Genomic DNA, 13,272 nt, shown 5'->3' with positions numbered 1-13,272 from the left:
CCATCCTTAATACTCTTTACTCAAAAAGCTTACTAACAGGCTATCAAATAGATCAGGTTAGCAGCCAGCTAGGCTGTGCTGGTCAAACTCGGCAAAATCTAAACTTACTGTATGTTTCTATTAACTACACAGTGAACTGCATTCAACCACAAATATTTTCTTTAGCATTTTCCTGAACTCCTTATCACAGCCATACTCAAACATACATGATTTACATGCTCAGCCATCACAGTATTTCTGTAAATGGAGGATGTACAGAGAGCCATCTACGACCTCTGAGCACAGAATCATGCTCCAGCCCTCCCAACATAATTGGGGTAGACAGGATCCCAAGGGAAAGGCTCTTATGAAATTAAATCAGACGTGTACCAGTCTCTAGAGGATCACTTTCTATGCAGGCAGAACTGTTAGCCTCACACAGGCCATTTCACAGCAGAGAACAGGCATGTCCATTGTGCATGCCATAATTACATTTTGCATGACTTCCTTCAATTAAAATCTTCGTTTAAATGAGCATCCATCTAGCAACAGAGAAATTTTAAAAAGTCATTATCTAATATGACCTAATGATGCCTACCACTAATAAGGTATTAGTTGGAATATGACTTCATATGTTTCAAAGAAATTACCAGCATAAGCCCTCCCTCAATATATTGTGCAAGAGAAGCAGTCATTTCCCTTCTGGTGTGTTTTACAAGCTCCAATCTGCACACCCACCAGGATCAGAGTGAAAAGGCATTGGATGTGCTTTCCTTGTATTAGATATTCATTAATTACCTAATGAGCTTGACTAAACGGATGCCTCTTAACACATCAGAAGGAACAAAGATGTTTCTAATGACTTTACTAAGTGGACTGCGATCCACATTTCAGACACACTCCTCATTAGACCAGCAGTCCTAACCTCCACACTGTTCTCTGGTTATTAGATTCAAGCATGCAGGACTGGGGAGACCCTATGTCTACTATAAAAGCAAAGACACCCCCATGCCATCCTTGTTGGAGTCTGACCCTGTGTACAAGAACAGTTCATCATATGAGACACTAGAGAAATCATTGTCTGGATGAGTCAAGATCTTGAAGTATATAGAAGAGGGTGTGCTATTATCCTTTGGGGTTTTTTGAGACTGGTCTCATGAATTCCCAGGCAGATCTCAGAATCAATATGGAACTGAGGCTATCCTTGAACTCCTTATCCTACTGCTGCCCACTTCCCATGAGCTAGACTGCAGTTGAGTAGCACCATACCTGGCTCAGGATCTTGACATCTAAATCTCCCAAGACTTTCAACTTCAGAAAGTTCTATTCTTAAGATCTGACACTTGGTGTGGGAAAGTCACTTTAACATACCAAGCACAGTGTTAACAAGCAGACATGCACAGCCGCACACAGCACACAGCTGAAACAGAAAGCAGAAGACTGAACAAGAAACCAGAGAAACTGGCCAGGTGACTGAAATGCAGCTGACACGAGAGGTCTTTCCTTTTCAGGACTCAGGGCTGATGTTTCAAGAGCCCCCTGTAGGAGATGCAATCTCTTCAAAGAGTCAGAGGTACACTAAAACATTCCCACAGTCACACTGGATCAAAACTCACTGCCAACAAGACACAGGAGGGGAAAGCTTCTGGTCTCTGATTTTTTTTAAAGAAAAAAAAAATGAACAAACAGAATTTGATAAAATAATACCAAGTTATTGCTTACTCCCCCCAAAAAAGATGGTAATATTATGATTATATCCTTTTAAAGATTGGTGTGGCCAATCTTTCCCAAGTCAAGCTGCTTCTGGCTTTTCAGGGAAAAAGGCATTCATGAACACCTGATATTGTGGACATGATCTACAAAGACACACAGTGAAACAGCAAAGAAATTCAAGGGGAAAAAAAAAAAAAAACAAATTGAGGAAACCAAGGTACAGAAGGAAGGATTAAAATTAGGAACAGATGAGGCAAGTTTACAGTGTACAGAAGAGAACTTACTGAACAGAGCTGGCAGGTGCATAAACATTGGTTCTTTAGAACTTTTCTATGCTAGTCTTCAATTTTTCTCAATCTTTAAGAACCTTTCCAAAAAGTCCTGCTTAACAGAAGTAACCGGACTCCAATTTACCAGAACATGGGATCCAGACCAGTAGCCAAAGGCTAAAGTTGCCCAGACTTGATTTGTTTGGACAGCACAATGTTTTATTTTGCTTTTTCGTTGTAGCTTCAGGCAACATACACACTCCCCAATTAGCCAGAGGTACCACCATTATCCTTGTGGTGACCCAAAGAAACTACCCCTCCTGAACTCCCAGCAGGAATAAGAAACAGTGCAAGAGCTTTGGCAGTTTCTGAAAGGTTAAGCATACAGTTTCCATATGACCCAGCAATTCTATGCCTAGATACCCACCTACAAGAAATGAAAACACGTGTCCACATAAATCATGTACCCAGGCAGCAATATTCACAGAGCCACAAAAACTGAAAACAAACCAATGTCCATCAATAGATGGACAGGTATGCAAGATGGAGTCCACTTTAAAAAGAATTACTGGACAAAGCCATCGCAGAGATAAACTTCAACAGGCACCTGAGTAAAAGAAGCCAATCACAGACCATGCAGTGGGCGATTCATTTACTGATGCCCTGAAGAATTAACCTCTAACTAGGAGTTGGAACTGTTAGTCACATGTCATCCTTTCCACCTTTGGTGGAAGGCCAAGGATTCCCAGTTCAATCATTTGGCTAATAATCTAACCACACCTCTCTACTGAAAACCTGGGTTTAAAAAGAATCTCAGGACTGAGCCAGTGAGATGGCTCAGTAGGTAAAAGCACTTTGTTGTATAAACCTGGCAGCGTAACCCACATAAAGGTGAAAGAACTGACTCCCTAAAGCTGTCCTTTGACTTCCATGCACACCGTGGCACAAGTGTACACACACACACACACACACACACACACACACACACACACACACACACACGGTACACATACATACAATTACAATAAAATATTTACAAACTGTGGACACAGAAGCTCACTGGCCCTGGCTGGTGAAAGCATGGGTGTGCTGGGATGATGGCATCCACTGACTGCATGTGAAAAGGGCACAGAATTCCCCATTTCCACCCAGACCTGGCTCTGCATCTCTTCATACCCTGATCCTTCTGATGTGTATCCTGTATAGCAGCATAGCACTGTGGCCTTGCTGTATTTGTATGTTCTAGCTCTGGAGATTGAACCCAGAGCCTCCGGTACACTTCCCAGCTCTGAGCTGCCCCCAGCACCACAGAGCAGTTTCAAATGGATAGCTTTCCTGCATTCTATGAGCAGACTCATCAAACCAGAAAGGAACATGGAGCTACAAATCTATATCCATCTGGAGAGTGGACATGCTGGGGGCCCACAGTTAGGCTAGTGTGTCATGCAATCTTATGAAGAACTGTAGCCTTTATGCTGTAAAGTCTGAGCTAACTTTAGGCAGTCGGTGGAAGAACTGAGCTGCAGTACACTCAGCTGAGGTCAAGCAGAGGAGGTGGTTGGGGTAGGGATGAGGGTGGGGGGAGTCCCTGAAGGGAAAGTGGGCTCAAGAAAAGTAACAGGGACACACAGTAAACAAAAGCAATGCTGTTATGTTTGCTATAGGACAAAAGTCTAGACAAGAAAAAAACTAGAGGCCACTGAGAAGGGATAAGACAGCATCTTTTTTTTCAGTAAAATAAGTTGGGTCTCAAAATTAAGCTGAGATACATATGCATGGCTAGGAGCTCATGCTGAAACAGTACAGATCTCTGTCACTTTGGAGAACCAATAAAGGAGGCAATTATGGGTGTCCTCAAACTTTTTTCAAAGGAACACTATGCCATGAGCTATTACTACCTATGTCTTTAGAGAAAGTGTGTCATATTCCAATAAATGACAGACTAAACAAAGCTGCAGAGTTCTTCACTGTAAGCTCATGGGTCCATTCACATATAAACACACATCACTAAACTTCTCAAGGGGGAACTACTGCCCATAGTTCTCAGGTACACAGGACACTTTCTTCACACTAGTTATGGATACGTAGGAATGCCAGTTAAGAAAGAAACGCAATGCAGAGAAAAGGAAAAAGGTTGTCAGGTGGCATTATCCAACCATTAGAATTCAAAGACTCACTGCTCCAAAGTGTAAACCTCTGAGAAACAGAGATAAAAACTACATCTTAGGTCGGGCGGTGGTGACACAAGCCTTTAATCCAAGCACTCAGGAGGCAGAGGCAGGTGGATCTCTGTGAGTTCGAGGCCAGCTTGGTCTACAGGCCAGGCTCCAAAGCAATACAGAGAAACCCTGTCTCGGAGAAAAAAAAAAAAAGGAGGAGGAAGAAGAAGAAAAGAAATTACATTTTAGGAAACTATGTATGTCTAGGACAACAGATTAAATATATACACTGTACATTAGTACATATTGTACATAAACCTGCATGTTTATGTACATTGGTTGGCAACTTGACTGGAACTGAAATCAACTAAGAGATAAGCCATTGGGCAAACCTGTAAGGGATTTTCTTTTTTCTTTCTTGAGATGTTATTTATTAGGGAAACGGGACTCAGATACCACAGCATGTGTGTGGGCAACTTGCAGGAATGAATTCCCTTCCACTACATGGGTCCTGGGAATTGAACTCAGTCATCAAGCTTAGCAACAGATGCCTTTACCCACTAAGCCATCTCATCGTCCTATGAGGGATTCCTGGGCCTTTATTTCCATGGTAATGCTTTTGGCCTTTCAACTGTGTTGACATAAAAGCCATTAGTAGCAGAACTAAGACAGAAGGATCAGGAGTCTGAGGAGTCTGAGTTGGGTGGGGTTCAGGCCAGCCCAATGCTGGCACCTTACAACAGTGACCCTAGTAGTTTCTGTGTTTCTCCACCATTCTACATCCACAATGGATAAAGAAAGCAAGCTTTTACAGGTTAAAAAAAAATGTCCTTGATGAAGCGCAAATGCGTTCACTAAGCTCACCCTGACCACTGTTGGTATTAAAGCTGGTAGAACAGGAAGGACAAAGCAGTTGGTTGCAGAGCAAAGTACAAAACCCACTATGGGAGCTGAGGGTTGCACTGTCTCAGAATGCAGTTGTTACCAGACACAGTGACAGTTCCTGTGTAATGATGAGCACACAGAAGCAGAGCCTGCCACTTTCCACAAGAAGCCACCCTCATGTGCTTTAGAAACAAATGGTGCCTGAGAAGCCTGTTCACCTACCATGGTGATGGGCACTAGAAATTAAACATGACTAAAGACTGTTTCAGCTATTTAAGAGTAGAACATGCTACATCATGTTATTATAATTAGTTATAGTGCAATGCTCCAAAATATGGAAGACGGGTCCTAAGGGTCTTCCCGTGCAGTCCTAGCTAGCCTAGAATTTGCTACATAGACCAGGCTAACCCTGAACTCACAGGATCCCATGTACTGTGATATATATGTACCACTACACCTAGTATCTGAAATGCTAAATTAAATTACACATTGAGAGTGTTTGTTACTAGGTGAAAAAAAACTATACAAGGTAAGGAATTAGTCATTCACTAGTCCCCAAATGACTTATATTAATTAAGTTGCTGATGAAGATCTGGAAAGCCCCAAGGATGGGTCTAGAAAATTCAACTGGTTCCAGCTAAGAAAATAATCTTAAAAAGATATTTGGTTGAGCTTGTGTATAAGCACAGTAAGTCTGCATGAGAAAATATATAAACTGTCTCAGGTGGGTGTTCTGTGTAATCACATTAGAAAGGGAGACACAGTAGATATAAGTATTTAGCTCAATACTGTTCCCCATAATGTTGGTAAATAGGAGGAAATAATTTATGTATGTGATGAAATGTCTCTTAGTTCATGAGCAATAATTTGACCTGCTTTCCCAAATCAGTGGATGCTAACAGGAATGAACATCCCATTCACTGCTCACAAAATCAAAGGTCCTGTCTGGTGTGTGTACACACGTGTGTACAGGTGCGTATGTAAAGGCCAAAGGACACCTCAGATGCTGTTTCTGAGACTCTGTCCACCCTGTTTTTTTGAACCAAGTCTCTCCCTGACCTGGAGCTTGACAAGGTAACTGGGCTGGCTGTCCAGCAAGCCCCAGGAATCTGCCATTGCTGCCTCCCCAGTGCTAGGATTACAAATGTGTGACACCACTCTCAGCTTTTTTTATATGGGTTCTTAGGACTGGATTTAGATCTTCATGACTACATGGCAAGCACTTACCAACTGAGCTCACTCTCTGTCCAGGAGAGCTGTCTTGTTAAGAGAAGGCAAACTAGTAAGTGCCCAATCAACATTGGGAAAACCCAATAAAGTTTTCAGATCCTGCGCCAGTGAAATGACTCAGGGGGTAAAAGCACTTGTTGAGAAGCCTGATGACCTGAATTTGATCTTCCAAACCCCTGTAAAGAACAGAACCAACCCCATAGAGTTATCCTCTGAACACACACACACACACACACACACACACACACACACACACACACCTTTTTAAAGACATACATTATTCTTATCTTATTATACCTTTGTGAGTTTCATGTGTCACCATGTGTATGTAGGAGTCTACAGAGCCAAAGGACAATGTCAGAAACCCTGAACTGAATTATGTGCAGTTGTGATCTATTATGTAGCACTGAAAACAAACCTGGGTCCTCTACAGGAGCAGGAAGCCCCACAGAGACATCTATCTCTCCAGCACTAATAATCTTTATTTCTAAGTTTCTGACCCTGCAAGGCTGAAAATTTTCTAGAATCTTGACAGCCACAGATACTCGAGTTCTAACTAAATATGTTTTGATTTTTTTAAGTATTCATCACTTTTATGAAACTCTATCATTTCTCACTGAATACAGCATGGACTTCAATTTGAATGTAGTACAAAACCAATAACAGCATACTAAGAATATCAGTTGACATTTCTAGAGAGTTCACTGTGTTCCTGGAACTTACTATGAAACCTGGGTTAGCCCTGTACTCACTATGTAGCACAGGTTGGCAATCCTCTTGCCTGCCTCAGCCTCCCAAGTGCTAGGAATACTGATGTGATCACTTCCATGTTAACTGAAAATCCCAAGTTTTCTAGTTATAAGTATAGATCCCATGAAGTTGTAATCCATTACTCTATACTCTACAAGATAATTAATATCACTAATAAAAGTTTAAGGTAGGGCTGGAAAGATGGTGCAGAGGTTAATAGCATTGCTGCTCTTCTAAGAGGATCAGAGGTCAGTTACTAGCACCCACATAGGGTGGTTCACAGCTACCTGTAACTCCAATTCCAAAGGGTAAAATGTCCTCTTCTCACTTCAGCAGTCACCTGCACACATGTGGCATACACGGACACAATTACAAAATAAAAATAAATCTTCAAAAAAAAAGTTTTAAAAAAGTTTTAGTACTCAAAATCTAACTTTAACCTCTTAATTTATGATTTCCTTTCTATTTCTTTTCAAATTTATGAAGTTATATACATTTGAAATTTCTAAATTTTCTCTTTTCAACTTGGTATTTTGGGAGGGAGGAGGGAGGAGGGGGAGGGAAGGAGGAGGAAGGGAGAGAAGGAGGGAAGGAAGGAAGGAAGAAAGGAAGGAAGGAAGGAAGGAAGGAAGGAAGGAAGGAAGGAAGGAAGGAAGGACAGCCAGCCAACCGTGACAGAGCACACCCAGCAAGCAAGAGGCAGAGGCAAGAGGTGATCACTACAAGTTCAAGGCCAGCCTGGTCTAGCTATTAAGTTCCAGGGCAGAAATAGTGAGATCCTGTAGAAGGAATGGAGGAGGGTCAAAAGAGAGGTCTCATCAAGTAGTCTTTTGCACATTAGCAATGTTCAATTTCTTTTCTCATTGTTATTTTATTTACTGCTCTTGAATGGGTCTGAAGACACCTTTCAGGATTCAGTTTTCCCCCCTTCCACTGTGGGTTTCAGGTCACCAGGCATGGTGTCAAGCACTTTATTGGCTAAACAATCCATTGGCTTTTTTCCTTTACATGGTAGCAGCTGTAGAAGGATGTCCAATTTATAAAAGTTCACCAAGGTATGCACTTCTCTGTATATGTATACACTTCAATGAAAATTTCTTTAAAAGTGTGTGTTTCAAAGCTGGGCATGATAGCATATGCCTATAGTCTCAGCACTCTGAAAGCAGATACAGGAAGATCATTAATTAGTTCAAGGCCAGCATGGGCTACATAGTTATATAGGGATACCCTGTCTCAAAAGTCAAGTTGCTTAACCTTACCTGACCAAAACCTTTACATATATTACATTTAATCCCTCTTGGAACTTTTTAATCACAGCATATTCTATAATAGTAAATAATATCCAATTTCTATTCTTACTATATGTGAGAAAAGAACCATCCAAAATAATCTATGTAATCAGAAAGTGCTGTTTCTTTCACAGACCTCCAGGATAGGAGGATTTCAAGGGACAAGCACACTGTTTTTTTGTTTGTTTGGTTGGTTGGTTGTTTGGTTGGTTTTTCGAGACTGGGTTTTTCTGTGTAGCTTTGGAGCCTATCCTGGCACTCGCTCTGGAGACCAGGCTGGCCTCTAACTCACAGAGATCCACCTGCCTCTGCCTCCCGAGGGCTGGAATTAAAGGCATGCGCCACCAACGCTCGGCCAAGAACAGTCTTAAGTTCTGTGTGCTCACTCCATTTCAGTCACCTTCTCAAGCAGCTATATCCCACAATCTGACAGACTGCACCCAAAGACAGTGGCCATATCTACCTGTTCCCCTACCAATGCTATCCTTAGAACCTAAGGCTTGGGGGCTGAATGCTTCCTTCTCTAACCAGAGATGCTCATTGGATAAGAGCATCTGCCACCAAGTTTGTGATCTGAGTTTAATCCCTGAGAACCAGGTGGAAGAAAGAGAACTGACTTCTGATCTCCATGTTTGTGCACACCCACACACACAATAAAAATGTAATAACTATAGCGCTTTACACTAGCCTTGAGCAGGAAAATGACAGAACTGACCTGTGTGACCCACACAATGGACACACATGGCAGATATGCTTTCTCCTGGCTTGGTCTCCTTTGGGACACTCATCTTGAAACCAGTCACCAGATTATGAATTGCTGTCCTGCACATATCCTCAGAGATACCTCCATTCAACAGAGAATACGAACTACCAGGCCTGATGATTACAGCCCTTCCAGATGATTCTAAACCTGTTTTCAAGTCTTCCAGCAAGATCCCACATAACATGGAGCAGAGCGCATACCACTGTGCCCTGACTGGTCTCCTAAAGCACAGAAACTACAAAACAAAAACTGATGGCTGCTGTTTTAAGTTGCTATGCTTCTGAGGTAACAACAGAAAACAGAAACACTTGATGAACAAAGAGCAAGGGTGGGCTGCCATGCTTTGCGGAGGCAAAGTCAGGATTCTGAGCACAGTCAGGGCATTCAGATTTATGCAAAGTTGCCCAGGGCTCCAAATAAGGCCTCTATACTGCAAGTCCCAGAAGTAAAAGCACCCAAAGGCAATACCCCTCAGAGTCATGGTGCATTTTACTGGCCGGCCTGAAATCCCAGCAGCTTATTTTGGTAGCCCAGGCTAGCCTCTGACTCACTATGAGCCCAAAGACAACCTTAATTTGTGATCCTTTTGACTCTACCTCCTGAGTGCTGAGATTACAGGTGTCCACCCATGCCTGGTTTCTATAGTGCTGGGTATTCAACACAAGACCCTGTGTATTCGAACTAAGTAAGCACTCTACATTCCCAGATTCCCAGTATCAAGATTACATCCTTAATATATCATTAACAACATAACCCATAATCCTTATCACTAGAGATACTTAAAAATATCTCCACCATCAGTACAATAAACATTTGCAAAATACTTTACAAAACATTTAACCAAATATTAATTTGATCTCTGAAGGAAAAAATTATTCTATGAAATAGTTAAGTCTGGTGTCATTGAGATTTGGTTCAAGTAAGTTAAAAATAACTAGCTACAAATCAGGCATGGTGGCTCACACCTATAATCTAACCACTCAGGAGGCTGAGGCAAGAGGATTTCTGTGAGTTCCAGGCTAGGGAGGAGGGGGGAGGGGCGCCGACTAGCTATATGACAGCTATGAAGGATTCAATTCAGAATCTCTGACCCCAAGTCCAGCGATTGTTGGAACTCAAATCAAAAGATCACCATGCAGTGCCACAAGCGAACTGTCCACAGTTTTTACAGAGTATCTACTTTGCATGGGGCACCAGAGCAGAAAGTCTCCCCCTCCTGACTCCTCCAAATCCAAGGTCAGCATAAAAGCATCCCCAACTTTACCCTGCTTTCTACAGCATCAATTCTGCCTAATTCGCCTCCTGCTTATAATAAAAAACTACAAGCCAGAGATAGCTGTGGTGGCATACACCTATAATCCCAGCACTCTGCAGGCTGGGAGCAGAAAACTGTGAGTTCAAGGCCAGCCTGGGCTACAGGCTAAATCTCCTTGTCTGCTTCCTGGGATTTCTATAATCTGAGCTCAATTTAGTTGATCTAATTGATATCACTCCATTTTTGAGAAAAACATAATTAATCCCATTTGTTCTTTCCCAATTCACCTTCTGTTCATACATCTGCCCAAATCCACGAGTGATGCTGAAGGATCCATCCTCAGCCTGCCAGAATCAAGGTGTCCCTCTACAAGTTAGCAATGTACAGTAATTAAATTGGGTGCTCTCCCACTAAAGCCTTTAAGAAGGTAGAACTTGGAACTGGCCCCAACCTTTGACAGGATTTGGACAGGTCTAAGGAGGCCTCACCAAATAATCAGTGCACAGGCTCCCTTTTTGCCCTCTCTGCTGCACACCTGCCTGGACCTTCAGCCAGCACCACCCACTTGAAGCCTGCCTCAATCCCATCAGCCCACAGTGCTCACACTTCTGAGTTTCCACTGTCCAGAGCTCTGTCTGAAACCTCCTGACATTCCCTCACTACTCATTTGCAGTGGGGACAGCATCCTGCTAGGCAGCTATGTGTCTATAGGAAGCACCCCAGGTTTGGGGACAGCATCCTGCTAGGCAGCTATGTGTCTATAGGAAGCACCCAGGTTTGGGAACAGCATCCTGCTAGGCAGCTATGTGTCTATTGGAAGCACCCAGGTGTGTCCTGGAGCCGCTGATGACTTCAGTGACCATGATATTGTTTCTTAACTTACCGGGCATCTCCTTTGGAAAGATTTGTATTTACAGGATTCAGAATAACTTTGTTTGCTTCCACATCCACCACACATTTGGTATGTAAGTCAATTTCTGCAGATAAAAAGAAAAGAAAAGCTATCATGTTTAAGAAATGAATAATTTGGGGAAAAGTATTTAACAAATCCCACAGTGCTTCATGAGAAATATGCTAATAGAAGGGAACTTTTTCAATCTAATAAAGTCAGCATCATACTTGATGGTGAGGGACTAGACAGTTTAACCTCCAACATCAGAACAAGGATGTTTACTGCTCAAATTCTACTCACCACTGCACTGGACATTCTAGTCAGGGCAGTCAGGCAAGAAAAACAAATACCAGCATTCAAACTTGGAAGGAAGGAAAGCATAAACCTCTCTGTCTGCAGACGGTTCTCCTTGTGTACAGAAAAGTCCTATAGGACCGGCTAGAAAATGACCAAACAGTGTGTGTGTGTGTGTGTGTGTGTGTGTGTGTGTGTGTGTGTGTGTACATAATATGCTTTTGAATATAGAAGCATGAGTTGTGTTTCTATACACCAGCAATGGAAATACGAAAATGAAATTTAAAAAATAACTGCACTTAAAATAGCATCAAAAGCTTTAAATAAGGAATAACTGAAAAGAAATTCAAGACCTGTATACTGAGAACTCCAAAATGCAGTTGAAAAGAGTTAGAGACTTAAATAAATGGAAAGACATTCTACATTCAAAAACAAAATCTTCATACTGCTAAGTTGGCAGTAACACCCCAAGCACACAGCTTCTAGGTAGGGATTGGGGCCATAGCTTAGTGGAAAGAACTCAGGAGGCTCTAAGTTAAATTCCTAGATCCTCAGCAACATGGGCAGGGATGGGGTCAGACAGACAGAAAAGATCACACAGAGAACCAGGAAAAAAAAGTTTGCCTATGGCATCCATATACTAAGGGACTTGCATTAGAATATATAGAGAACTCTTAGCTGCACATGGAGGTGCAGACCTGGAACCCAGCACTTGGAAAGTAGAGGCAGAAGGGTCAGGAGTTGAAGATGACCCTCAGATGTATAGGGATGTGGAGGCTAGCCTAGGCTAGAAACACTGTCTCAAGCAACAACAACAAAAGTCTTACCCTTACACTTTAATAGTACAATAGTGAATAATCAATATTCAAGCAGGCAAAATATCAGAATAGACAACTCTCAAAAAAGGTACAAAAGTGCCCAGTGAGCACAGGAAGACATGCAACATCACCAGACACCATAGAAAGACAACCAAACCACAATGAGATGCCCCCTCACACCCACTCAGAGAACTACAATCAGCAAGACAAAACAAAGGCTGGTAAGGATGTGCAGAAGGCACATGACTGGCATGGAAGTGGGGCAGTCACTCGGGAAAACAGCTCCTAAAAAGGCTAAGCAGGGTCATCATACAACCCAGCAATTCTACTCCTAGATACATGTCCAAGAGAAACACAGAAACCTGCATCCACAAAAACTCCCACACAAAATGGTCATGGCCTTATATTTTGCATAAAACAGAAAAACAGACAACCCCAAAATCCATCAAGCAAAACACAGATAATGTGAACTGCCACAGAATGGAACATTATTCAATAATTCAAATGAGTGGGGCCAGAGAGATGGCTCAGCAGGGAAAAGGGCTTGATGGGCAAGCCTGATGACCTGCATTCTGCCACTGGAACCCACAGTGGAAGGAAAGAATCAACTCCCCAAAGCTGTTCTCTGATCTTCACATAGGTTAATACACAAAACAATAAATTTTAAAGTAATAAAATAAAACCAATGAACTACTAATACAAGCTTCTACTTGGCTGAGGCTTACACTGACTGAAAACAGTTACAGGCCAGTAAGATGGCTCAATAGGCAAAGGCACCTACAATGTAAGCTTGTAACCTGAGTTCCATCCCTGTTACCCATGTAAAGGAGGAAGGAGAGAACCAGTCTGACCTCTACACATATACCATGGCATGCATACAGCTGCACACATACATCACACACACAAACAATAAAAATGATAGTAGTCGTAGCAGCAGTAATAATACAAACATTTTAATAGACAGTCACAAAAGATG

At 42.1% G+C, this 13,272-nt stretch overlaps 1 protein-coding gene across 3 annotated transcripts in view; it reads right to left on the bottom strand.

The window, feature by feature from the left end:
- Kif13b (kinesin family member 13B) overlaps positions 1-13,272 on the bottom strand; it is a 148,407-nt gene that overhangs the window by 121,680 nt on the left and 13,455 nt on the right. For all 3 annotated transcript variants that reach the window (XM_027390340.2, XM_027390341.2, XM_035452359.1), the window contains exon 2: positions 11,176-11,269. In XM_027390340.2, the coding sequence (XP_027246141.1) occupies positions 11,176-11,269 (94 nt within the window). The remainder of the gene's footprint in view (positions 1-11,175; positions 11,270-13,272) is intronic.

The sequence above is a fragment of the Cricetulus griseus genome (genome assembly GCF_003668045.3).
Source record: "Cricetulus griseus strain 17A/GY chromosome 1 unlocalized genomic scaffold, alternate assembly CriGri-PICRH-1.0 chr1_1, whole genome shotgun sequence".
Classification (NCBI taxonomy): domain Eukaryota; kingdom Metazoa; phylum Chordata; class Mammalia; order Rodentia; family Cricetidae; genus Cricetulus; species Cricetulus griseus.
The sequence above is the reverse complement of the archived record's forward strand: the minus strand, read 5'-3'. Positions and strand labels throughout refer to the sequence as shown.